Source organism: Bos indicus x Bos taurus, chromosome 29, assembly GCF_003369695.1.
Source record: "Bos indicus x Bos taurus breed Angus x Brahman F1 hybrid chromosome 29, Bos_hybrid_MaternalHap_v2.0, whole genome shotgun sequence".
Classification (NCBI taxonomy): Eukaryota; Metazoa; Chordata; class Mammalia; order Artiodactyla; family Bovidae; genus Bos; species Bos indicus x Bos taurus.
In genome coordinates this window covers 705303-731524 of record NC_040104.1, presented here as the reverse complement: position 1 = coordinate 731524, position 26222 = coordinate 705303, and the positions used below count along the sequence as shown (strand labels likewise).

At 55.6% G+C, this 26222-nt stretch overlaps 1 protein-coding gene across 4 annotated transcripts in view; it reads right to left on the bottom strand.

Moving 5' to 3' along the window:
• AP2A2 (adaptor related protein complex 2 subunit alpha 2) overlaps positions 1–26222 on the bottom strand; it is a 67525-nt gene that overhangs the window by 15453 nt on the left and 25850 nt on the right. For 3 of the 4 annotated variants that reach the window (XM_027531347.1, XM_027531349.1, XM_027531351.1), the window contains exons 2-9: positions 22286–22354; positions 14196–14338; positions 12406–12599; positions 11542–11671; positions 9560–9661; positions 2887–2995; positions 1427–1577; positions 271–439 (exon numbers count right to left, since the gene is read on the bottom strand). In XM_027531347.1, coding sequence (XP_027387148.1) covers positions 271–439; positions 1427–1577; positions 2887–2995; positions 9560–9661; positions 11542–11671; positions 12406–12599; positions 14196–14338; positions 22286–22354 — 1067 coding nt within the window. The remainder of the gene's footprint in view (positions 1–270; positions 440–1426; positions 1578–2886; positions 2996–9559; positions 9662–11541; positions 11672–12405; positions 12600–14195; positions 14339–22285; positions 22355–26222) is intronic. The other variant, XM_027531348.1, reaches the window with a different exon arrangement.

The window sequence follows — 26222 nt, the reverse complement described above, 5'->3', positions numbered from 1 at the left end:
CAAAATATCTTATCCTTACACGAAAAGAACAGTTTCACTGACCTCAGCTTGTCTTTCTTTTTTTGGTTTGAACCGACCTCAACTTTTATTGCAGGTCTGCCCACGTGCCAGACCCCTGGGAGCTGCCCGTGGGCACAGCCTCTCAGGGCAAAGCGCAGAACCACCCAGGGACCCACGCACCCGAGCAGACCGCCCCGGGGCCGAGCATGTAGGACCCCGGAACCCACGAGTAGCTCCCACCCAGCCTGAGACACAGGACAGTGCGCTTGCCTTCAGGGCGTTGATGACCGTCTCGATGTGCGTCTTCACGGCCTCGTGGGAGAACTCGGAGCTGGCCAGCGTGCACATGCTCTCCAGGGCCAGGTAGCGCAGGTTGGTCTCCCGGTGCTGCAGGAACTGGCCCAGCTGGTTACAGGCCCGGACCAGCAGGTTCGGCTCGCTGCACAGACGGGAGAGACAGGTGGGCAGGGGTCCCCTGCTCGGCCAGGGCTGCCGTCACAGCCACCACGGCCTCCCAGGACACAAGGCCTAACGCTCACTTTGGTCAGTACCACACGAGGACCCCCAGCGCGTTTCTCAGTGCATCCACGGGACCCGCCTCCAGAGGGCCAAGGCTGGCCAGCAACCTGAGCCTCCACACCAAACTGGCCAGGGGACCCCAGTTTTCATCATGCCTTGACCAGAGGTGACACGCTCAGCCAGAGAACCTGCCTGTTTCATCCCCTAACAGCGGGATGAAAGCCCCGACGTGGAGAAGGTAAACGCAGGTGGAGATGGTACACAGAGGTCACTGGTGTTCAAGCGCCAGCTCCACGCACCCCAGGGTTTGGGGGGATGGTCTTTGCTCGCTTTTCATTCTGTCCTCGTGACGTCTGCGCCCTTCCGACACAGCCGAGACTGGTGCACCCCCCAGCAGGGGAGCTGGCTAACAGTGCCCAGTCCGTGGAACCATGGCACTCTGGTGGGTGCACCTGCTGGGACCTGGAGACACCCCCACCCCACCCAGCGCGGCCCGCACACACCTTCCTGCCACAGCCTTGACCCACGCAGCCCGTGGGACACACGCTCACACGGGTTCCTGGGTGGCCCTGGGAGCGGCTGGCTGGGTGGGATGCCCAGGAGCAGGGGGAGCCCCCGGGGGAGGCGAGAGCAGGGCACCCAGCTGTGTGTGGAGGGCGGAGGCTGAGCGCGGCCCACCTGTCGTGGTGGATGACCAGGCTGAGCGCGAGGCCCACAGCACCCAGCTGTGTGTGGAGCGTGGAGGCTGAGCGCGGCCCACCTGTCAGCACCCAGCTGTGTGTGGAGGGGGGAGGCTGAGCGCGGCCCACCTGTCGTGGTGCATGACCATGTGGAGGGGGGAGGCTGAGCGCGGCCCACCTGTCGTGGTGCGTGACCATGTGGAGGGGGGAGGCTGAGCGGGGCCCACCTGTCGTGGTGCGTGACCAGGCTGATGGCCTCGAAGAGCACGGCGTTCTTGGCGTTGGAGTGCTGCACCTTCTTGGACTTGGGCGGCTCCTGGGCTTTGTTGAGAATCGCCTCCAGGCACTCGGTCAGGCGGCCACGCACTGCAGGGTCTTCTGGGCAAAACAGACAGCCGTTGGCGGCTCCCCGCGGCCCGCCCTGCCCCAGCCCCAGTAACCCTCGCCTCAGCCTCTCAGAAGGCCAAGGTCCCAACTCAAACCCTGAGGCTGCTTAAGTCAGAGGATCTGACGGCCAAGATAACATTTTAACACAAGTAAGAGACGCAAGTTTTTGCTGAAATATAGATTATATAAGTTGAGGAAAATAAATCTCAGTGACGTGCACAAAAAACACCTGATATGGAAGTTTGGGGGGATGGGTAGGAATGAAAGGTTTCTCCCCACTACCTGCTATCACCACAAGAAACAGAGAAAACACACGAAGAGCAACAAAAACAGAAGGGAAATTTTTAAATTTTAGTCAAAGCAGACCAAGAAAGACTAAGAAAGTAATAGAAACGTGAGAACTCCAGAAACTGCCGTGGCACTGCATTTAAAGCGCCTGTCTAACGACCACTCAGGGCGGGCCGGGCCCCCAGGCGCCGGGTGGGGGGCGGCAGGGTCCCCGAAGCCGCCAGGGGTGGGACAGGGCTGAAAGCGGGAGGAGACACCGAGACCCACCCCCAGGGGCTCCAAGTCGCCCCAGCCTGGGAGTCAGAAGGCAGCGGTCAGTTCCACCGAGAGAACGACTGCCCTGCGCGGGGGTGGAGGCCCACCGGCTGGAGGGGTGAGGCCTCATGAGCCCCGCGCCTACTCAGCTCTGCTGCAGGGTGAGCAGCTCACACTTTAATATAAAAAACACTCAGGACACAAAGTGACTTGAATTTAACAGACATACCCTGTACAAAAACAAATGAAGGCTAAAGTGTGGAGGTTACAACAAGAAAGCCATCTTTGTAGAAGGCAATTTGGAAGTGTGCAATAGGAACTCTCATGAGCGTTCTCGAACCAGTGATTCTAGTTACTTGCCATATTTTAGAATAAAACAAACATAACAATATCCATGACACGCACTTTAAAGTAACACAAACTTAACAATTTTGGATGTGAAGTTTCAACTGGTTTCAAGAATTATTTTAAAAGACTGTTTCAAAAACCCACAAGGATCTGATCCTACATGTACATAATACACAGAAGCAGAGCTCATCCCAGCCGTAATGAAGTGAGCGTCCTCGACTAGCTGCTCCAGGAAAGCCAAGAGCTGTGAGAGCATCAGAGAGACCCGGAGGACCGGAGCCGGGGCCAGGAGAGCGAAAGGTGACTTGTTAAGACTGCGTGTGTACACGTATGCTCAGTCGCTCAACCCAAAACCTAACGCTCAAAGGCCGCAGCAAGCCCTGCCCCAGGCTCTGTGCTCGGCTGTTACCTGGGGGCGGGTAGCACTGCAGGAGCCGCAGGAGCTTGACCGACAGCCAGGGGGCCGGGACAAAGTAGTAGGTGTAATCCTGAAGGTCCGTGGAGGCCGACGTCACGATCTGCGAGAAAGCACAGCAAGATGAGATGCGGGGCTGGAGTCCCCAAGAGCCCCATGCCGTGTGCTAAGAACAGACACGCTTGTCCAGGTCTGAGGAACAGGAGCGCAGCCCCCAGCCCCAGAAGAGCCACTGCACAAGGACACCCCCGCCCCAAGGGACACAGGCCTGCGGGCACCCCGCCCTCAGGACCCAGGTCTCCAGAGCCTGGGCAGGGAGCCCCACCTTTCCCGACTGGCCCCACGCCCCACCATCCTCAGGGCCGGCCCGAGAGCACAGGGTCTCCACTCTCACCCCCACCACCTGCGCCCCGGGGTCTGGGCAGATGACACACCGCACCCCGTGCACACACCCGCAAACCCACTACACGTGCCCCCAGACCCCACGGCTGGGGCTCGGAGTGGCTCCCCTCACAGGCTCGGCCTTGACACCAGGTCACCTGAGAGGGGGGAGCTCCAGGCTGGGCAGAGCAGTGGGGGGCCCAGCAGGAGCAGCCAGTGGGCAGGCGCACGGAGCAGGCCCGACCACGCCGCCAGGGACACAGCCGGCCACCCAAGGCTGCCTTTCCAGTGCCCCTCAGGCAGCTAAACCAGGCTCAGAGTTAAACTTAGAGCATTAAATGCACTTATGTGAAACAAATACAAAAACAAAAGTATTGGAGAATTAATCTCAAGGGTTTGGAAGAGACTAGCAAATTAGCCCAAAGATAGTGGAGGAAAGAAAACAATAAAGATACAAGCAGAAAGTAATAAGGTACAGAAACCAAAACAGGACCAATAAAGTCAAAAGAAACTCTTTCACACTTGATGAGCTACATCCAGCACCACAAAAGGGCAAATACCCAACACAAAACGAGGACGGGAGGCCACAGCGCAGGGCAGCAAGGGACTTTCTGCCCAAACACCTGAGCGTTCGTGCAAGTTAGCAAGCGGTTAAGAAAATGCCACTTAACAAAACAAAATCTGAGGCCTCATCACTTACTACATAAACTGAATCCATAATTAGCGGTCGCCCCACAAAGAAAATCCTTCGTTCACATGGCTTCACCAGTTAATTAATAAAATTGTTAGCAAAGATATAACAAGGAATTTCCTTAATGTGGCAAAGGACACGGATGTGGACGAAACCTGCCGATGTCATACGTGACAGCGAGACATCAAAGGCTTCCCTCCAACGTAAAAAACACACCGACCACCTCTCACATTCAGCGCTGCGGGGCACGCCCGAGCCGGAGACCAATCACCTCTCACATTCAGCGCTGCGGGGCAGGCCCGAGCTGGAGACCAATCACCTCTCACATTCAGCACTGCGGGGCAGGCCCGAGCTGGAGCAATAAAGCAGAAAGTACAAATAAACATGCACCAGGAAAGGAAAGAAGCGGTCACTGTCCACAGAACACGTGATGGAAGACAAAGGTGATCCAAAGCAACCTACATATAAACCGCCAGGTCTGACAGGTGAGTTTGGCAAAGTCGCCAACATCAAGAGCAGTAAGTATACAAAGTCCACCTGCACAAACCAGCACCGACTTTTATGATAACATTTTTAAGGTGTCACTGAGAAGAGCGTTTTTAAAATAAAGTATATAAAGATAAGTTAAACAAAAATAAAAGAACCTCTTCTTGAAAAGCTATGAAACATATTTGACAGAAATTAAAGACTAAGTAAATAGATACACCGTGGCCACAGACTCAAAACCTTAATACTGCAAAGATCTGAATTCTCCTGAAACTACAGATAAAGGTAGCCCCGTTGGGACTCTGGGGATGGGGCTCACTGGTGTTACTGGACATCAAATTAACCCAAAGTCACATCACTGGCGCCAAGATACACAGAGAACCAGAGGGGCTCAGCACAGACAGCGGCATCTGTGCGAGGGCAGGTTACTTTACTGCAAAACCAGGGTGTGCGGAGGGAGGGGCCTTCGCAGCGGTGCTGGGATGACGACACGACGCAAGAAAAGGCCCCACCACAACGTGATGCGGCTCAGCGGGACTGTCGACCTGCAGTGCGCCCTCAGAAGAGGGACAGACCACACGTTTGGGGACACGAGGCATTAACCCCAGAGGAAGCATGAGGAAGCCTGACTACATTCAAACGTGGCGTTTCTGATCAGAGAAGACTTCACCAGAGAGTGAGGTGGCAAGGCACAGAGCAGGCTGAGACTTTTAAACACAGAGCAGGCTGAACCACAGAAAGTTGCTGTCATATTTGTAAATCAGTAATGGTTAAATTTTCCAGTTTACTGTGATCCACACAGTCAAAGGCTTTGGCATAACCAATAAAGAAGAAATAGATGTTTTTCTGGAACTCCTTGCTTTTTCGATGATCCAGTGGATGCTGGCAATTTGATCTCTGGTTCCTCTCCCTTTTCTAAAACCAGCTTGAACATCTGGAAGTTCACAGTTGACATATTACTGAAGCCTGGCTTGGAGAATTTTGAGCATTACTTTACTAGCGTGTGAGATGAGTGCAATTGTGTGGTAGTTTGAGCATTCTTTGGCATTGCCTTTCTTTGGGATTGGAATGAAAACTGACCTTTTCCAGTCCTGTGGCCACTGCTGAGTTTTCCACATTTGCTGGCATATTGAGTGCAGCACTTTGACAGCATCATCTTTCAGGATTTGAAATAGCTCAACTGGAATTCCATCACCTCCACTAGCTTTGTTCGTAGTGATGCTTTCTTGACTTCACATTCCAGGATATCTAGCTCTAGGTGAGTGATCACACCATCGTGATTATCTGGGTCATGAAGATCATTTTTGTACAGTTCTTCTGTGTATTCTTGCCATCTCTTCTTAGTATCTTCTGCTTCTGTTAGCTCCATACCATTTCTGTCCTTTATCAAGCCCATCTTTGCATGAAATGTTCCCTTGTATCTCTAATTTTCTTGAAGAGATCTCCAGTCTTTCCCATTCTGTTGTTTCCCTCTATTTCTTTGCATTGATCACTGAGGAAGGCTTTCTTATCTCTCCTTACTATTCTTTGGAACTCTGCATTCAGATGCTTATATCTTTCCTTTTCTCCTTTGCTTTTTGCTTCTCTTCTTTTCACAGCTCTTTGTAATCCCTCCCCAGACAGTCATTTTGCTTTTTTGCATTTCTTTTCTATGGGAATGGTCTTGATCCCTGTCTCCTGTACAATGTCACGAACCTCATTCCATAGTTCATCAGGCACTCTATCAGATCTAGGCCCTTAAATCTATTTCTCACTTCCACTGTATAATCATAAGGGATGTGATCTAGGTCATACCTGAATGGTCTAGTGGTTTTCCCTACTTTCTTCAATTTCAGTCTGAATTTGGCAATAAGGAGTTCATGGTCTGAGCCACAGTCAGCTCCTGGTCTTGTTTTTGCTGACTGTATAGAGCTTCTCCATCTTTGGCTGCAAAGAATATAATCAATCTGATTTCGGTGTTGACCATCTGGTGATGTCCATGTATAGAGTCTTCTCCGTGTTGTTGGAAGAGGGTGTTTGTTATGACCAGTGCATTTTCTTGGCAAAACTCTATTAGCCTTTGCCCTATTTCATTCCATATTCCAAGGCCAAATCTGCCTGTTACTCCAGGTGTTTCTTGACTTCCTACTTTTGCATTCCAGTCCCCTATAATGAAAAGGACATCTTTGTTGGGTGTTAGTTCTAAAAGGTCTTGTAGGTTTTCACAGAACTGTTCAACTTCAGCTTCTTCAGCGTTACTGGTTGGGGCATAGACCTGGATTACTGTGATATTGAATGGTTTACCTTGGAAACCAAAGGAACATTTCATGCAAAGTTGAGCTCGATAAAGGACAGAAATGGTATGGAGCTAACAGAAGCAGAAGATATTAAGAAGAGATGGCAAGAATACACAGAAGAACTGTACAAAAAAGATCTTCACGACCCAGATGATCACGATGGTGTGATCACTGACCAAGAGCCAGACATCCTAGAATGTGAAGTCAAGTGGGCCTTAGAAAGCATCACTACGAACAAAGCTAGTGGAGGTGATGGAATTCCAGTTGAGCTATTCCAAATCCTGAAAGATGATGCTGTGAAAGTGCTGCACTCAATATGCCAGCACATTTGGAAAACTCAGCAGTGGCCACAGGACTGGAAAAGGTCAGTTTTCATTCCAATCCCAAAGAAAGGCAATGCCAAAGAATGCTCAAACTACCACACAATTGCACTCATCTCACACGCTAGTAAAGTAATGCTTAAAATTCTCCAAGCCAGGCTTCAGCAATATGTGAACCGTGAACTTCCTGATGTTCAAGCTCGTTTTAGAAAAGGCAGAGGAACCAGAGATCAAATTGCCAACATCCGCTGGATCATCGAAAAAGCAAGAGAGTTCCAGAAAAACATCTATTTCTGCTTTATTGACTATACCAAAGCCTTTGACCGTGTGGATCACAATAAACTGTGGACAATTCTGAAAGAGATGGAAATACCAGACCACCTGATCTGCCTCTTGAGAAATTTGTATGCAGGTCAGGAAGCAACAGTTAGAACTGGACATGGAACAACAGACTGGTTCCAAATAGGAAAAGGAGTTCGTCAAGGCTGTATATTGTCACCCTGTTTATTTAACTTATACACAGAATACATCATGAGAAACGCTGGACTGGAAGAAGCACAAGCTGGAATCAAGATTGCCAGGAGAAATATGAGTAACCTCAGATATGCAGATGACACCACCCTCATGGCAGAAAGTGAAGAGGAACTCAAAAGCCTCTTGATGAAAGTGAAAGTGGAGAGTGAAAAGTTGGCTTAAAGCTCAACATTCAGAAAACGAAGATCATGGATGGCATCCGGTCCTACCACTTCATGGGAAATAGATGGGAAAACGGTGGAAACAGTGTCAGACTTTATTTTTCTGGGCTCCAAAATCACTACAGATGGTGACTGCAGCCATGAAATTAAAAGACGCTTACTCCTTGGAAGGAAAGTTATGACCAACCTAGATAGCATGTTCAAAAGCAGAGACATTACTTGGCCAACAAAGGTCCATCTAGTCAAGGCTATGATTTTTCTAGTGGTCATGTACGGATGTGAGAGTTGGACTGTGAAGAAAGCTGAGCGCCGAAGAATCGATGCTTTTGAACTGTGGTGTTGGAGAAGACTCTTGAGAGTCCCTTGGACTGCAAGGAGATCCAACCAGTCCATCCTAAAGGAGATCAGTCCTGGGTGTTCACTGGAAGGACTGAGGCTAAAGCTGAAACTCCAATACTTTGGCCACCTCATGCGAAGAGCTGACTCATTGGAAAAGACCCTGATGCTGGGAGGGATTGGGGGCAGGAGGAGAAGGGGACGATAGAGGATGAGATGGCTGGATGGCATCACCGACTCGACGGACGTGAGTTTGAGTAGACTCCGGGAGTTGGTGATGGACAGGGAGGCCTGGCGTGCTGGGATTCATGGGGTCACAAAGAGTCGGACATGACTGAGTGACTGAACTAAACTGAATGGTTTAATGCTGGAAATTTTGTTTGGTTTAACCTAATCTAACCAACAAAGTGTTTATATCTAAGAAATACAAAGAGGAGGTTTCTGTGGCAGTCCACACTTCCACTGCAGGGGGAGTGGGCTCAGGGAACCCACTGGTCAGGGAACTCAGACCCCACATGCCGGGAGGTGGCTTAGTTGTTCAGTTGTGTCTGACTTTGGGGCCCGACGGACTGTAGCACGCCAGGCTGCACTGTGCTTTCCAGGCAAGAACACTGGAGTGGGCTGCCATTCCCTTCTCCATGCCAAGAGGTGCTGCCAAAAAAAATAAACAAGAGTTTTTACAAAACAACAAAAAAGATGACATTGTGGGAAAAGGTATGAAAGACTGAACAGGCTCTTCACAAAAGAAGATATTCAAAATGCCAACAAAGGGATTTCGCTGGTGGGCCCGTAGTTCAGATGAAATGGTCCCAGAGCAGGGGACACAGGTTCAACCCCTGGTCAGGGAACTAAGATCCCGCTTACTGTATGGTGTGGCCAAAATAGATAAAATAAAGGGATGTTATCTTGAGAAAAAGTTTTTTTAAAGCCAGCAAACACGCCGAGCTGCCCTAGCTACTGGGTGATCAAGAAAATGCAGACTAGGTGAGAACGCACAGGACCAAGTGCCCAGAAGGGTTAAGACCAAGAGGCCGCAGGCCGGGGAGGGGCCACGGGCTCCTCACAGTGGCCATCAGAGGGGACACCCAAGCGCTGGGCAAGACAGGGCACAGAGAGGCGAACCTGCTGCCCAGCAACACGCGTCAACCATCAGCAAGAGAAACGACTCCGTGACTTCACGACCCTGATGATCAGAGCGAGCCGGTCACAGAGCAACACGGGCCGCGAGCCCTCGTCAGCAGGAGGCACAGCACAGGCACGCAGCAGCCACCAGGGGCAGGCTCTGCCCTTCATGTTTCCTGCGCCAACAAGACACCCCTGACACGGGTCAAAGGAAAGCCCACCAGTCACTAACCAAGACACACGTCCACCGCTGAATCACAGACTGCCCAAAGGCCTTGCCTACTGAAAGGGACACGTTAGTTAAATAAAGTGACAAAGACCAAAACCCACCCTGAGCTCCCCTCCCCTCGGCAGACTTACTCTGCTTAACCTGGAGACGGCCAGAGACACAGAGGTCTTGAACTCTTCCGGGTTCTTCTGTGCCAAGGTGGTGATGAGGCTGGTGGCGGCAGTTACCACACCCTGAGAAGACACACACACACGTTCAGACGCCCGCCGGAGGCCCTGCAGACAGCCTCTCGTCTGAAACATCTTCTAAACGAACGTTAAACTCAGCAACAACTGGCCACCCTGGGGCCACTCCCATCAGTCCTCGATGTTTCAAGAAAGCGAGACGCACACGTCGTTGTTGCCTTGCTTACTGTTCTCTCTGAAAACGTGGAGACCCGGCACACTTCATCCCAGAGCCCTGCCTGAGGGAGGCGGCGCGGGGCAACAGCCCCAGGCCCCGCGTCCACCCACCCACCTCCTCGTTGCCCTGACTTAGGTCACTCCGTGTGGACCACATAAGGACAGACACGTTACATTCAGACTCACAGGAATCTTTCCAACCCAAATCTGAGACCGTGGAGAACAGTAAAGCCCATTCTTGCCCATTTTCAAATGTGGTCCAACCCATGTCTCTGCCCCCTGACAGGGGAGCTCCACCAGGCCTGGATGAGACCCGACCCCCCATTGAGGTCAAGGGAGCTGGTCAGCTCCCCAGCGCGGTGCCCCACATTCCCTGCACACTTGCAGGGGTCTGTGCAGGAAGAGGCTGTGAGGAGAGGGCTGGGGGCCCCCACGCCCAGGCTGCCTCCTCCCCCTCCTTCCAGGCGACGCCTGGGCCATGTCGGACTCGGGAGGGGCCTGGCCGCAGGCAGAGCTTTATGCATGTCACAGCCCCCCGCCTCCCCTGCTACTCTCAGAAGGGCCGCTTGCTTCTTCTGGGTGGACAAGGGGTCCTCTTCCTGGGGGTCCCCAACCTTGAGACCAAAGAAACCAACCCCAAGTCTCTGGTGGCAAAGCCAGGAGATGCGTGACACAGAAGCCACACCCACAGAGGACAGGTGCCAGTTCACCTTGGGCTGCGATGCACCCCACCCTGCCCACCACCGCTGGGCTCCTGCAGCCTAGAACCACGCAGGCACCAATCCGTGCACCAGCCACACAGCCACGCAGGTGAAAACACAAAGTAAAGAGACAGCCGGGCACAGAAACATCCCAGGCGCGGGGCCTCCTGGCTGAGACGCCCCCCGCCCCAAGGAGAGGTCGCCTGTGCGGACCCGATTTCCCCCGTGAGTGTGAGACGCGGAGGGACGCTCGCAGGCTGCCCCACGGCGGGCGAGCCCGCACGGCCACCACCCTCGCCCCGTGGTCCACCTGTGTGGACCGTTTAGTCCTCATTTCATCCTTAAGGCAGATTTCTCTTGTGGGAAAACACGCAGTAGCCAGCTAACATGCTAACATCTCTCTGCTCAATGGGAAACTCCGCGTGGAATCCTGACTCTCTCGTCTGTAGACAGGATTCCGGCAAGACAAGGCCAGCTGCGGCATCAGCTCCTACCTGACCCTGCCTCCCAGCGTCAGCGTGGACAAGGGCCCGTGACTCATGGCCAGCCCAGACACCACCTCATTGCACATCTCGCTGCTCTGACGATGCCCTGCCGACGATGTGGAGCAGGCTCGGGCCTGGCTCATGTCCAGCCATGTGGATTAGGCGGGCTGTGTGCCAGAGCCCCCGGGGCCACAGGACAGCCCTAACCGGGGTGCAGAAAGACGCGCCTCTGCAGGCCCTGTGGACGCAGCACACCTGCAACATGCTGGGCTGTGCTGTTTGTCTCTGCACCCAGCAAGCAGGAGCCCCTCCAACGCCTGGACAGGGTGAGTCAGAGACCCCGTCTCATCTGCCCTGACCCCAGGGGAGGGGCTCCCAGCCTCTACCTGCAGGCTCTCCCAGCTCGACGACTGGGCCAGGGATGTCCCCCTCAGCAGCCTGGAAGTCACACAAGGCTGCTCACGTGGCTGTGGCCCCGCAGAGGCTGCCCCGCAGAGGAGTGTGGGTGTGGCCTAGAGGCACCTACCAGATGCTGGTCGTTGAGGAGGTGCACCACGCGGGACGTCCAGTCGCCCACGGGGACGAGGTCCGGGGACGCCCTGTGCAGGCGCAGCAGGCACAGCGCAGCGCTCTGCTTCACGCTGTCCATGGTGTCCCTGACAGACGGGCGGGAGTGAGGCCAGCGTGGCCCAGAGCCCACGGACGACGCCCGCGGCCCCAGGGGACAGAGCCCACGGACGACGCCCGCGGCCCCAGGGGACAGAGCCCACGGACGACGCCCGCGGCCCCAGGGGACAGAGCCCACGGACGACGCCCGCGGCCCCAGGGGACAGAGCCCACGGACGACGCCCCACAGGCCCCCAGGGGACAGAGCCCACGGACGACGCCCCACAGGCCCCAGGGGACAGAGCCCACGGACAACATCCCACAGCCCCAGGGGATAGAGCCCATGGACACCACCCCGTGGCCCCAGGGGACAGAGCCCAAGGATACCACCCTGCGGCCCCAGGGGACAGAGCCCACGGACAACACCCCACGGGCCCCAGGGGACAGAGCCCATGGATGACACCCCGCAGCCCCCAAGGGACAGAGGTGCACCAGAGATGGGGCTGGAGGGACACAGGGGAAAAGGTTTCTTCGGGCTCTCCACGCAATCAAGCTTGGGCTGCCACAGCCCGCGGAGACCGAGAGGAGGCGGGGTGAGGCTCTGGCCCAGGACAGAGGCCCACGTGGACCTCCTGACAGCTAAGCCAGCAATGCCAACCCGCCTCCTCCCCACGGCTGTTACCAAGAAGGGAGGCTAAGAGACCCACAGAGCCTTCAGGACTCACACACTTGACTTATGCATGCGGGAGGTGACCGTGCCCTCAGCAGGCCGCCAGACACGTACCCGGCAACGAGGATTTTGGGAATCTCCCCTGCAAACGCCTCGGCCATCTCCCGGCTGCCCACGTTGGCAATGCAGTGCAGGGCCAGGCCCATGAAGGTGGGGTTGCGGCTGGCCAGGTCGTTCTTGATGGCGTTGTTGATCAGGCGGATGAGCTCACTGTTGGAGTTCACCAGCACGGAGATGAAGAGATAGCCCTGGGTTCCAGAGAGGAGAGAGACCACCGCTGGACATACTCGGTCGGCCCCGAGCCCCACCAGAGTCTGCTCGGCGCACTGCTGGGGTCAGGCCACAGAGGGCCCACCTGCCTTCTCCTGAGAACACGGCCCCCAGGGGACAGAGCCCACGGACAACAACCCGTGGCCCCAGGGGACCAGAGCCCTCCTCGGACAGTTCTGCAGGACAAACCTGAGGCACTGTCCCCATGGGCATCAGACACCTTGGAGCCCCACCCTCAGCCCAGTCACTGGTCCACGGGGACCTGAACAGGATGGAAGGGCCTGCCTCGGCTGTGACGGGAACACTGCGGACCACCTTCCCTCTCTCAGCTGTCTCAGGGCCCCAGCGTCCCCTCACCACTGGGCCAAACTCCAGCCTCGTGCTGTCCCCGCTGTCCATGCCCTCCCCACGCCAGGGACAGCACCTCTCAGCCCCGTGGGTCTCGGGAGGAACTCGCCTTCTGCTCTGGGCTCTGGCCACCCTGCCCTCCCGCACATGGGCCTTGGCGCGTGCCCTGTCCCCTCCGCCCCCACGTACCCCGTCCTCAGCCTCAGCTCAGGTCTTCCTCCCGCCAGAGCCCTGCCTACTAGCCGCCCACTGCTCAGAGTCCAGAGGGCTCCACCCGCCTCGGTTCCTGGCCACGGCCACAGCTCCGCTCGCTCTCTGTAGCGGGCTGACGGCCTCACCCCTGGAGAAGAGCCGAGTCCACCCCTGCTTACGGTCACTGTGTCCCCAGGGCCCCCAGCACACTGCCGGGTCTATGGAAGGCACTCGGTAATCTCTTGGTGGGAGTGAGTGAGTGTGAGTGAGTGAGTGTGAGTGAGTGAGTGTGAGTGAGTGAGTGTGAGTGAGTGTGTGAGTGTGAGTGTGAGTGTGCACTTAGTTGCTCGGTCGTGTCTGATTCAGCAACCCCACAGACAGCAGACCGGCAGGCTCCTCTGTCCGTGGGATCTCCCAGGCAAGAACACTAGAACTGGGTGCATTTCCTACGCAGAGGACCTTCCCACCAGGGACGGAGCCCACGCCTCCTGCACTGGCGGCAGGAGCTTCACCACTAGTGCCCGTTCTTCACCACTAGCGCTCGGGAAGCTCGTTTCTTGGTGAGTAAACACCAATACTTAACAAAACCCCTGGGGCATCAAGGGTACTTTTTCACTTTCTGCAAGTTAAATTTTTCTGGGCAAGTAAGAGGAAAATATTCCTCTATAACACTTCAGTAAACACACAAATAATTTTACTCCAAGCGGATACAGGGCTAGAGGCACGAAGCTAGGGGTCCTCAGGGCCTAGACACGGGCACTCACCTCAGCAGACAGTGGGGCCGGGCGAGGCACAGACACCTGCCCTCTGCTCTTAAGTCAGATGGGGGGGTGGGGGGGCGGCGGTAGCACACGTGCGCGGGCACTGAGGGGAGGGAGTGTGCCAACCCTCCCTCTGGGGTGGGCCCCTAGGACATGGTGCCCTACCGCCAGCTCCCACCTAAACCCGGGGAAATCCCCAGACAGACGCAGGTGCAGAGCAAGAGCCAGGCACCAGAGGCCCCAGTGAGAAGCAGCACCCCGCTGCGCACTCACGATCTGCTTCTCGGTGTATCTGTTGGAGCTGAGCAGGTTCACGGCCTCCATGTGCCCGAAGTCGATGTCGTGGCCCAGCAGGAAGATGAACAGCAGCTTGCACACATACTTCTTCTTGCTGTAGCCATCCAGGGCTTTGTCGCCTGCGGGAAGGGGCAGCGCAGGAATAGGGCGCCGGGCCCACCTCCAGGAGGCTGGCCAGACTGCCACACTGTCAGGCTCGCGCCCAGCGCTGCTGAGCTGGTCGCCATATGAGAGCCGAGCGTCTGGGTCCCTCACAGACCCCAAACCAGCGTCCCAGCCAGCAGCAGAAACAGTCCCCCAGCACAGCCGGGGTGTCAGCCCCGCCAGCACAGCCCTGCCACGCCACCCTGACCTCACCAGCAGCTTAACCTTTAGAGACGTTTATTCATTTAGGCAGGACAACACACTCTAAATAATCTCTCATTTCACCCAGCGTTAGGACAAATCACCCACCGAAAAGTCACACAAAACCACCAGAAGGGCTTGTTTCCCCACCCTGATGGCAGCATGACTCGGCCTCTCCCGGGAGACCGTGGCAAGGCAGGTTCACGACACGTCACTGTCAGCACAGAAAGTGTTGCTTTAAAAAGGACCACCAGACAGTGCCGTTTTACAAGCAGAGGTTCTCATTTCACCCCAGAAGCACGCAGCATCCCCGGGCAGCCTGCAGAGGTGACAGCAGGAAGAACAGCCCCTCAAGCAAGGCACTGCAGTGACCCTGACCGCAGGGTCAAGGGCCAAGCAGGATGTGGGGGCCGGGAAGGCGAGAGCAGCCACAGCCCTCATGGCGAGGGCGGGTCACCTGTGTCCCGGGATAAGCCCCGGCCACCTCAAAGGGCATCGAGAAGAAAGACCCCAAGACTCCGGAGGTGAGAGTGGACCACGAGTCAGCCAGCCAGCTGGACGCCTTATCTGGGAGCTCTGAGACCCGTCCTTCTCAGCGGCAAACTGGCATTCCACTTAATGATCAAACAACATCAAGTCAGAGCGGGCCTGGCTCCCTGCTCCTCCCACTGCGACCTGCACCAGAGAAGCCAGCTCACTGCTTCCCGATAGGACCACAGCCCCATCCCCCCAGGAGAGCATCTGAGCTGAGGGCATGGGGCCCAGGCGACCGCGCCTCACCCCCCAGCCTGGCTGCCCCTCAAGGACCAGCCCGCTCGCCATCACCTCTGGAAGCCTCCTCCGACGAGCAGCCAGAAGTGCTGCCCCCCCTCACCCCCGGAGAGCGGCCCCAGCCCCAGGAACAGCGCCAGGCCACATGCGGGACACAGAGACTTGCAGATGCGCTAGATGCCGAGCGCGCAGGAAGGGCAATCATGGCCACAACGGGAGTCTTGGCCCTGGAGCTGCCGAGACACAGGGAAAGAGCCAGTGTCTCCAGGGCAAGGCACCTGAGCTCGGCGACCGCATCCTGCGCAGGACTCCCACCTGAGCTCCTGGTTCACCTCTCACAGAGACCCGTTCAACCCTGGCTCTAACCCTCAGCAAGTACCTGCCTATGTTCAGGGGCAGGGACAGCAATACGCCAAGTGTGGACCAAGAGGGAGCCCCATGGGCCCCGAGCCCAGTCTGCGTGGCCCGGGCTGGGAGCTGCTGCGGGGCTGCAGCACCAGCGTGTCTGCCCAGGACCCCACAGGCCAACTGCACTCAGCTGTTCCACCACGTAAGGACCACCACACCCCCACTGGGAAAACCAAGGCCTAACTATTAGCTGTACCACGTGCAGGCAAGAACGTGGAGGAGCTGGGAACTCACACTCGGCTGAGCGGGCACAAAACGGGGCAGCCGCTCTGGAAAATACGGGACAGGTTCTTAAAAGGTCAAACACCTGTCACACAAGCCAGCGGCTCCACCCTCAGGAGCCTTCCTGAAGGGAAGGACACCACGCGTCCACACCAGCCCCGCATGCAGGACTCACAGCAGCTCCACACCGCGCACGGGGAGCCAGCACAACACGCAGCCGCCAGGACGCGGGCGGACCGCGAAGGCACACTCAAAGTCAGTGAGCAGACACACGCAGCCCGCCAGGACGCAGGTGGACACGGCGGCCTCTGCTGCAAGAAGAGCAGCAGGACTGCACTGCCAGAGACGCGAGGGGGCGCTCACGGGGGCCGCGCTCCACCTTGGCTGTGGGGGTGGCTGCGTGAACACTTGGATCTGCTGAAACCCACAGTGCACACTCGACTGATTGTAAGTTATATCTCAGAAAGCCAATTAAAAAAAAAATTACTGTGTCAGAATCTCCCAGAAAAAAAGAGTGAAAGATTAAAGCACACAGGCTAAGGGATGGCAAGCACTGAAGCCGCGAAGGCCGCCAGGCGGGAGGACAGATGAGTGAGCCCGCGACGCACGCACTCAAGCTCCCTCGAGGAAAAGAGGTGTTTTTTCCAAGTTCTTCTACACCTGTAAAAACATACATTCCTTACAGAAACTCCTTCCATTCGTCTTTCTATCCCAGCACCTGGGACTAGTGAGCACCAGCAGTGAATGAGCACGTGAACACATCCCTGAAGCCCAGCACCAAGACGACACACCTGCCCCCCGACAGGACATCACAGCTGCCGTCTCTAGAGGCCCCAAGACCGAGGTCAGGCCCGCAGAGTCCACAAGCAGCCCGACCCCCGCTCTTGAGTTCCCAGGCCAGCCGGGCAGCCAGGGCAGGGGAGCTGCCTGCCCACGAGGGGTGCAGGGCTGCCCAGGGGAGACCAGCGGCTGCCTTCAGGCTTCGAAGCCAGGGCAGCGTCCATGTGAGACCACCGGTTCTGTCGTGGACCAGGTCTCACGTGGACGCTGCCCTGGCGCCAGGCCCCGTCCACGCCTCCCGCCCCAGCTGTGTGTCTCCAAGGACCCACGCCCACACGCCCACCACGGCCTTCCTCTGCCAGCGTCCGGGACCGACTGCTTCTGGCCTGAAGTAGGCCATTTAGACTCTCCATTAGCACAGGCTCCCTGCTGGGAAACTCTCCGTTTCATCTGGAAAGGCCTCTTTTAGCTTCATTCTCGTGGAGCCGGCAGCTGGATGCAGACGGCTGGGGCTGCACCTTCCAGCGCGCTGACAGCAGCCCCCTCCCTGCTGCCCCTCGGCCCTGCCGAGCCGGCAGGGACGGCTCCTGTGAGGACGGCCCATCTCCTTCTCCCTCTGGCGACCAAACACCTCTTGTCTGAGGCTCAGCATTTTCACATCGGCGTCTCTAGATGTGGAGTCATTATTTACTGTAACCGTGGCCACTGCCTCTGAGGTTTGAGCGTCACGAATCTTTACGCGTCCTCTGTCACACCAGCTGTCTCTCCTCCCAGGAGGCCAGCCAATCTTCCAGACTTCGTCCCCCACCCCCGTCTCTCACCCACTCTCCATCACAGGACAGGCTGCCTCCTCACCCGTCTTCCAGGACACTGTCCCTCTTTAATAAGCCTGTTGTTACACCCACGTAAGCTCTTTATTTTAGTTACTCCATGTTTTGCTCCTAGAATTTCCATTTGGTCTTATTTCAAAATCTGCTATGTGAGTTTTTTTATACTAAGGTCCCACTGAAATTTCAAGTTTGTCTTTTACTGCTTTACGAACAGTGACCCGCCCCCTGCCACCCCGAGTCCAGTCCCAGCGGCCCCTGCGAGTCCAGTGCTGTCGCCCCTCTGGCTCCTGCTGAGCCATCGGCTCCTCTGTGACGGTGCTGGGACGTCACCCTTGAAAAGTCAGCTGCAGATGGTAAGTGACGCCTAGCACATGGCTCCACCTGCGACGGCCGCCTCCTCCTCCAGAAGACTGGGACAGGGCTGGCTCCCCGGCCACTCCCGCCCCAAGGGCCCGGCCTCTCAGGGCTCAGCTTCAAGTGGAAAGAGGCCTCTTGTTGGTGAGCCCTGGTCAGCACTAGACCCCAGCTGCTCAACCTCAGCACTGGGCCTCCTCAGGCCAGGTGGTTCTGGGGTGTCTGGTGGCCTGCCTGGCCTCCACCCAGTAGGTGGCAGCAGCTCACCAAACCCAGGTGGGTCAGCCTCTGTCCCTGGAGACAAAAATCCTCCTGACTGATAGTAGTGAAGTCGCTCAGTCCTGTCCGACTCTTTGCGGCCCCATGAACTGTAGCCTACCAGGTTCCTCCATCTATGGGATTTTCCAGGCAAGAGTACTGGAGTGGGTTGCCATATAACCACCATCCAAGACTCTGAAGAATGGAAAAGACTAGAGATCTCTTCAAGAATATCAGAGATATCAAGGGAACATTTCATGCAAGGATGAGCACAATAAAGGACAGAAATGGCAAGGACCGAACAGAAGCAAAAGAGATTAGGAAGAGGTGGCAACGATACACAGAACTAGATGATAAAGGCTTAATGACCCGGATAACCATGACGGTGTGGTCACTCACCTACAACCAGACATCCTAGAGTGTGAAGTCAAGTGTGCCTTATTAGGAAGCGTTACTAGGAACAAAGCTAGTGAAGGTGATGGAATTCCAACTGAACTATTTCAAATCCTACAAGATGATGCTGTTAAAATGCTGTTCTCAATATGTCAGCAAATTTGGAAAACTCAGCAGGGACCACAGGACTGGAAAAGGTCAGTTTTCATTCCAATCCCAAAGAAAAGCAATGCCAAAGAATATTCACACTACCACACAATTGTGCTCATTTTGCATGCTAGTAAGGTTATGTTCAAAATCCTTCAAGCTAGGCTTCAGCAGTACATGAACTGAGAACTTCCAGATGTACAAGCTGGACCAAGAAAAGGCAGAGGAATCAGAGGTCAAATTGCCAATATCCACTGGATCATAGAAAAAGCAAGGGAATTCCAGAAAAACAGCTACTTCTACTTCAGTGACTACACTAAAGCCTTTGACTGTGTGGATCACAACAAATTGTGAAAAATTCTTAAAGAGACCGGAATACCAGACTATCTTACCTGTCTCCAGAGAAACCTGTATGCAGGAAAGAAGCAACAGTTAGAACCAGACATGGAACAATGGAATGGTTCAAAATTGGGAAAGGAGTACAACAAGGCTGTATACTGTCACCCTGCTTATTTAACTTACATGCAGAGTACATCATGAGAAATGCTGGGATGGATGGATCACAAGCTAGAATTAAGATTTCTGGGAAATATCAACGACCTCAAATATGTAGATGACACTACTATGATGGCAGAAAGTGAAGAGGAACTAAAGAGCCTCTTGATGAGGGTGAAAAAGGAGAGTGAAAAAGTTGACTTGACACTCAACATAAAAAAAAAAAATTAAGATCATGGCATCTGGTCCCATCACTCCATGGCAAGCAGACGTGGGAAAAAATAAAAGCAGTGACAGGCTTTCTTGGGCTCCAAAACCACTGCAGATGGCGACTGCAGCCATGAAATTAAAAGACACTTGTTTGGAAGGAAAGCTATGACAAACCTAGAGAGTGTATTAAAAAGCAGAGACATCACTTTGCCGACAAAGGTTTGTCTAGTCAAAGCTATGGTTTTTCCAGTAGTCATGTATGAATGTGAGAGCTGGACTATAAAGAAGGCTGAGTCCCGAAGAATTGATGCTTTTGAACTGTGGTGCTGGAGAAGACTCTGTAGAGAGTCCCTTGGACTGCAAGGAGATCAAACCAGTTCATCCTAAAGGAAATCAGTCCTGAATATCCATTGGAAGGACTGATGCTGATGCTGAAGCTCCAATACTTCGGCCACCTGATGCAAAGAACTGACTCACTGGAAAAGACGCTGATGCTGGGAAAGACTGAAGGCAGGATGAGAAGGGGACGGCAGAGGATGAGATGGTTGGATGGCATCACTGACTGAGTTGGTGGACAGGAGTTTGAGCAAGCTCCAGGAGATGGTGAAGGACAGGGGTCCACTGGGTGGGGTGCGAACGTGCAGCCACCGTGGAGACAGCTGGGCGGCTTCTCACAAACGTGCACACAGTCTCACCACATGATCCGCAGTCACGCTCCTTGAAAACACAACCACAGTAAAACCTGCACACTGATGTTTATAGCAGCTTTATTCATAGCTGCCCACACCTGGAAACAACCCAGATGTCCTCCTTCAGTAGGTGAATGGATGAATGAACGGCGGTACACCGAGCAATGGAGTGTCAGCCGTGTAAAAGGAAATGAGTTGTCAGGCCACAACGAGACACGAAGGAACCTTAAATGCATAAACCAAGCGAGAGGAGCCAACGAGAGCAGCACATACTGTGTGGCTCCAGCGCTGTGACGTTCTAGAAAAGGTGAACCATGGAGAGAGGACAAAAAGCAGAGGGTGCGGGGCTGCGGCGGGAGGGGAGAGGCAGCACACAGCAAGGGCGTCCGCGACGGGGAGCCGCGCCGTGTGCGGCTGTGACGAAAGGCGTGCGCCGGGACGCGTGGGGACAGCGGGGGCCTGAGCCACCTTTGCGCCTCCCTCTCAATCTTGCTGGGAGCATGAAACTGCTACCCAAGAGCACCGGGGAGACTGCACGTGACGTGCACACATGGAGGTTTCCAGAGGGCACTAGTGGTAAAGAATCCACCGGCCAATGCAGGAGGGTTGGATCCCTGGGTCAGGATCCCCTGGAGGAGAGCATGGCAGCCCACTCCAGCATTCATGCCTGGAAAATCCCATGGACCGAGGAGCCTGGCGGGCTACATACAGTCCACAAGGTCACAAAAAGTCAAACACTTCTGAAGTGCGTTAGCACCCATGTATAAACCAGGTAACTAGTGAAGACCTACTGCACAGCACGGGGCCTCTCCTCAGTGATCTGTGGTGACACGAAGGAAATCCAAACGTAAGGGGACGCATGAACACGCATAGCTGACTCGCCCTGCTGTACAGCAGAAACCGACACCGCCGCCCCTGACGGCACGGGGATGAGAGCCTGCTGCCAGTGCAGGGGAGGCGGGCTCCATCCCTGGCGCAGGAGGAGCCCACGTGCTGCAGAGCAGCTCACCCCGCGCCACAACCACCTCAAGCCGGCACACCCGGGCCTGTGCTCCGCCAGAGAAGCCCCCGGCCTGCATCAACAGAGAAAGCTTGCCAAAGCAAGGAAGACCCAGCAGCAGCCAAAAACAACTAAATTTAAAAAAAGAAAAACTGACATTGTAAAACAACTACACTCCAATAAAAATTTAAAAATAAATACAACTGCTCCACAGAAAAGTCAATTTTCAAAAACTTTAAGCAATGAAAGTTATAGACATCCACACACACACACGCACACGCACACGCGCGCGCGCGAAACATTCATATAAGCAAAGCACTCCACATAAAATTCCAAGGCTTTCTCAGGCCTCCCAGAGGATCCCCGGACTGGCCAACAGTAAGACAGATGCCTCCCCGAGTCCGGCAGGAACAGTCCTGGCCCCACGAGGGCCTGCGTCCTGCCGGCACGGATGTCCGAGCTGGCCCGAGGCAGCACCCGCCGGCAGCCCTGCAGTCCGCGGTCCCTCCGGCTCGGTGGGTTCGCCTCGCCCTCTCCTCAACGCACTTTTTCTAGGCAGCTTCAGCCACTCTTCCGGCTAAGGTCTGCTCAGAGATTTGAACCAGGTCTCAAATTTGTAAAAATTAACTGAAAAATTAAAGTCTACGGGACTCATAAACATGTCCCAAGAACGAAAATCCACACCTGACAGTGCTCCCGAATGAGGCCGCTCAGGGAGCGCCCGCCCCCAGGCTGGCCGGCGTGGGGCGGAGACTGAGCGCAGGGCCCGCGCGGTCGCGCAGACACAGGCGAGGGGCCGCCGGCAGGAAGCGCTCAGGCAAGCGCGGCGCCCACGCAGAGCAGGCCAGCGCCGTCAGGGAGCTGGCTGGAGCTCCTGCACCCTGTGGAGCAGAGTCGGTGGGGACTGCTCCAGCCAGAGTCCTCCCAGCTCCAGGAAAAGGCTGGACGGGGGAGGAGCCCCGCTATCCAGAATCAACTCTACACAGACCATCAAACTACTCCAGAATAACCACCGGCTTTACTTTAAACATCAACAGAGCCAGGACAGCATCTGTACTGAGGCCTTCGCTCTGATTTGAAATGAAAAAAACAAAGATGCGATTAAGAGATTAAGTCCCTTTTGCAAAAGAATATTGTGTGTGGACAACGGTTAGACACTCTTACCTTTAAATTTGGATCTAATGTTTGCCAGCTCTTTGTTTATTCTCTTTATTTCTGCTTCTTTACTTTTGCCTAAAAAGAGAAAACACAAAGGCATCTTACTTTAACTGATTTCTAAACAAACACCTCTTTCCTGACAGCAGTGACACATCCGCTAAAGGCAGGACCAGGCTCACAGGAGCCCAGGGGAGAGGCCACCTGCCTCCACCTGAGGCCATCGGTCGGGCGCAGCCCCTCGTCAGGACCAGCGAGTCTGTGGACGCTCCTAGAGTGAGGGGAGCCCCCCAACGGCGCGCAGCTTGCTCTGCTCGCCTTCTCGCCACAGTCCCGGGCCGGGCGCGCGGCGTCGCTGAGCATGCTCCATGATAAACCACTCTCAGCTAAGCGACTGCTCCAAAAGGTGACTTTTACTTCAAGATCATTTTTTAAAGCATCAAGTTTTAACTACTGTAGGCTTCCAATTTTCTTTATGAAATTCACCAACCCACAACATCTGACAGGTGCCCTTCTATAGTAAGCAGTGAAGTCTGGGGACCGTCCATTACATAAAGAAGGAAGGAAGACATACTAGCTGACAGTCACACCCCCACACCCCGCTCTGCGCTCCTCACCCTCCTCCCCACGGTCTGCCTGTGTGCTCATCTCAGCCCCCTGACAGCTGTGTACACAGGCCTGAGGAGCAGGCGCCGTTCCCGGGGCCACACGTCTCAACAGCACCGCACAGAGGAGGCTGCTCGTCACACCGCAGGCTGAGCTGTGCGCTCCCTCTGTAAGGTCCCCGATGCTGCTTCAAACCAGGAATGCAGGCAAGTAAGTCCCCACCCCAGAGGGAGGAGAGGTTTCCACAGCAACCACCCCGGGGCCACCGACAGGCTGGGCACTCACAGACGCCCTGAAGACACATGGCCCACCACCCAGCTTCCACTGCTGCTGGAGAGGCAACCTCCTCCCAGGGAACTCCCAGCACCAGCTATCTTTCACCACTAACTTGCTAACAAACAGGGCTGCACCTCTCCAAAATGAATCCTCCTTCGAGCCCCTTCTATTCTAGCAAGGCCCCAGCTGGGCGGAGCCGCAAGCTCCCCCACCAGGCACTGCTCAAAGTGCCCAGACTCAGGTTAAAACACTTCTGCCCTCAGGGAGACGATGCTCCACCTGGGGACTTCGGGGTGAGTAGAGGCTGGGGGTCTTTAACACGAGCACAGTGGTCAGCTCTAGTGAGCGAGGGGCAGGCCAAGGGGACTGGACTCTCCTTCCCAGCCCCGAGTGCTGGCTTCTTCCTCCGGAAGAGGCGCCCCAGCACTCAAGGGCACCCTACAAAGCTGCAGGCGGGGCAGTGGGTCAAGCACAAACCTTCCTGAAGTTTTCCTGAAAAGGCACCGCCCGCGGCAGCAGCCTTTACCGACTGGGTGAGAGGGCTACGGAACCAGGCCGTGGGCGCCTTCCGCCCACAGGACCTGCAGGGGCACCACAGTGCGGCCTGAGCACGGGCAGGCAGCCTCGGGCGTGCGCCACTCTGCGTGCCCGCGGGCGCAGCTGCGCGTGTGCCCATGCTGGCGTGCGTCTGTGTGAGTGTGCTTCTCCTGAGAGTGCAAGAACTGGTCTGTGCTGCTCCTTGGTAGGTGAACTCTGCTCTGTCCGCCAAGCCCAAGGGAAACAGGCCTGCGTGGCAGGAACTTAGCTGAGCAGAAATGACAAAGGACTAGGAGCGCAGAGGGCAGCATGCAGAACGGAGGGGGTCGACAGCTACTGCCCACGGCGGGGAAGGCACCCCACAACTGCAGGCACGAGGCTGGAGTTCAGGGGGAGGAGGCACAGGATCGAGGGGGCCCTGGGGGCGTGCCCTACCTCCAAGGCGGGGGCACGAAGCTGGGGCCTGTTAGCCAAAGCCTGGCCGATTTGCAACGCACACACACACATTCATTTTCACAAGCGGCGCGAAGGCTCTCCCAAGGACAAGGGCAGGCTCTGGAGCGGGGCCCTAAGGCTGGATCCGAGCACTGCCTCTGGTTTGCTCTGCAACCAAGGGACAATGACTTCGCATCTCTGAGCACAGCTCCCTTGACAAGGAAAGCACTGAAAGCCACAAGGCCTCACGCCAACACACCACGGCGGGCAGGCAGGAGGAATTCAGTTCAGTCGCTCAGTCATGTCCAACTCTTTGTGAACCCACGGACTGCAGCACGTAGGCTTTCTCGGCCATCACCAACTCCCAGAGCTTGCTTAAACTCATGGCCATCAAGTCAGTGATGCCATCTGACCATCTCTCTAGTCCCCTTCTCCTCCCGCCTTCAACCTTTCCCAGCATCAGGGTCTTTTCCAATGACTCAGTCCTTCCCATCAGGTGGCCAAAGGCCAGCACAGCTGCGTCCCCGTGCTCACTCTTGCTCCGGTGCTTCCCCGCCAGACTCCAAGCCGCGTGCCTTCAGTGATGCTCAGTGCCTTACCTGGCGAGGCGGCGGAGTAGAAGGACACGCACTCATCTTCTCCTGCGAGAACTCCAAAATTACAACTCGTTGCTGAACAACCATCGACAGGAGAATGTTGGATCCCACCAAAAAAAGATACCCCACGTCCAAGGGCACAGAAGCTCCAGCAAGACGACAGGAGGGACAAGACCACGCTCAGAATCAAACCCACACCCACCAGAGACGCTCAGAGGGCTCACACAAACCCTTGTGAGCACCAGGACCAGAGCCTGAGCCAGACCTCTGAGCCTCCCGCGAGGGACAGCTTAGCAGCGGCCTGCCGCGGGGCAGAGGCTCCGGGTGTGGCTCCCCGGGTCACACAGCCTGTGACCTGAGCCCTTGTGGAGGAGGTCGTCATTAACCCCACCACAGCGCTGCCGAGCAGACGACCCACAAACTGCAGAACAATTATACCAAAGAAATTCTCGATGGTAAAGTTCTAGGACCCATAACCCCACAGGTTTCCCTCGCAGCTCCATTGGCAAAGAATCTGCCCGGAGTGCAGGAAACCCAGGTTCAATTCCTGAGTCGGGAAACCCCTGGAGAAGGAAATGGCAAACCCACTCCAGTATTCTTGCCTGGAGAATCCCACAGACAGAGTAGCCTGGCAGGCTACAGTCCCTGGGGTCACAAGACTTAGCAACTAATCCACCACCAGGAGCCATAACAGATTTCCCAACCTGGGGATCTGGAAAAGGTACAGAGAAATCCCAGAGAATGTGACTTTGAGGCTGGTAGGATTTGATTACAGAACTTACACAGGACTGGGGAAACAGACTCTGGGACGGCACAAATAAAATCTTGTGGGCACCAGGACCCAGGAGAAAGGAGCAGTGACCCCACAAGAGACTGACCCAGACTTGCCCAGGAGTGCCCAGGGGTCTCTGGGGAGGCGTGGGTGGGCGGGGGCCTGCTGCAGGGCTGGGGGCACTGAGTGCAGCAGTGCATCATGGGACCTTCTGAAGGAGGTCGCCATTATCCTCATCACCCCCACCATAGTTTGGTCTCAGGTCAAACAACAGGGAGGAAACACAGCCCCGCCCATCAACAGAAAATTGGGTTAAAGATTTACTGAGCACGGCCCCGCCCATCAGAACAAGACCCAGTTTCCCCCACAGTCAGTCTCTCCTCAGGAAGCTTCCACGAGCCTCTTATCCTTCTCCATCAGAGGGCAGACAGACTGGAAACCACTATCACAGAAAACTAACCAATCTGACCTCATGGCCCACAGCCTTGTCTAACTCAATGAAACTAGGAGCCATGCCGTGTACGGCCACCCAAGACAGACGGGTCACGGTGCAGAGTTCTGACAAAACATGGTCCACTGGAGAAGGGAATGGCAAACCACTTCAGTGCTCTTGCCTTGAGAACCCCATGAGCAGCATGAAGAGGCAGAAGGGACAGACCCAGGGGACCCCACAGGGCAGAGTGTGGGCACTGCTCCTGGCTCAGAGATGCCAAGAGCACTGCCC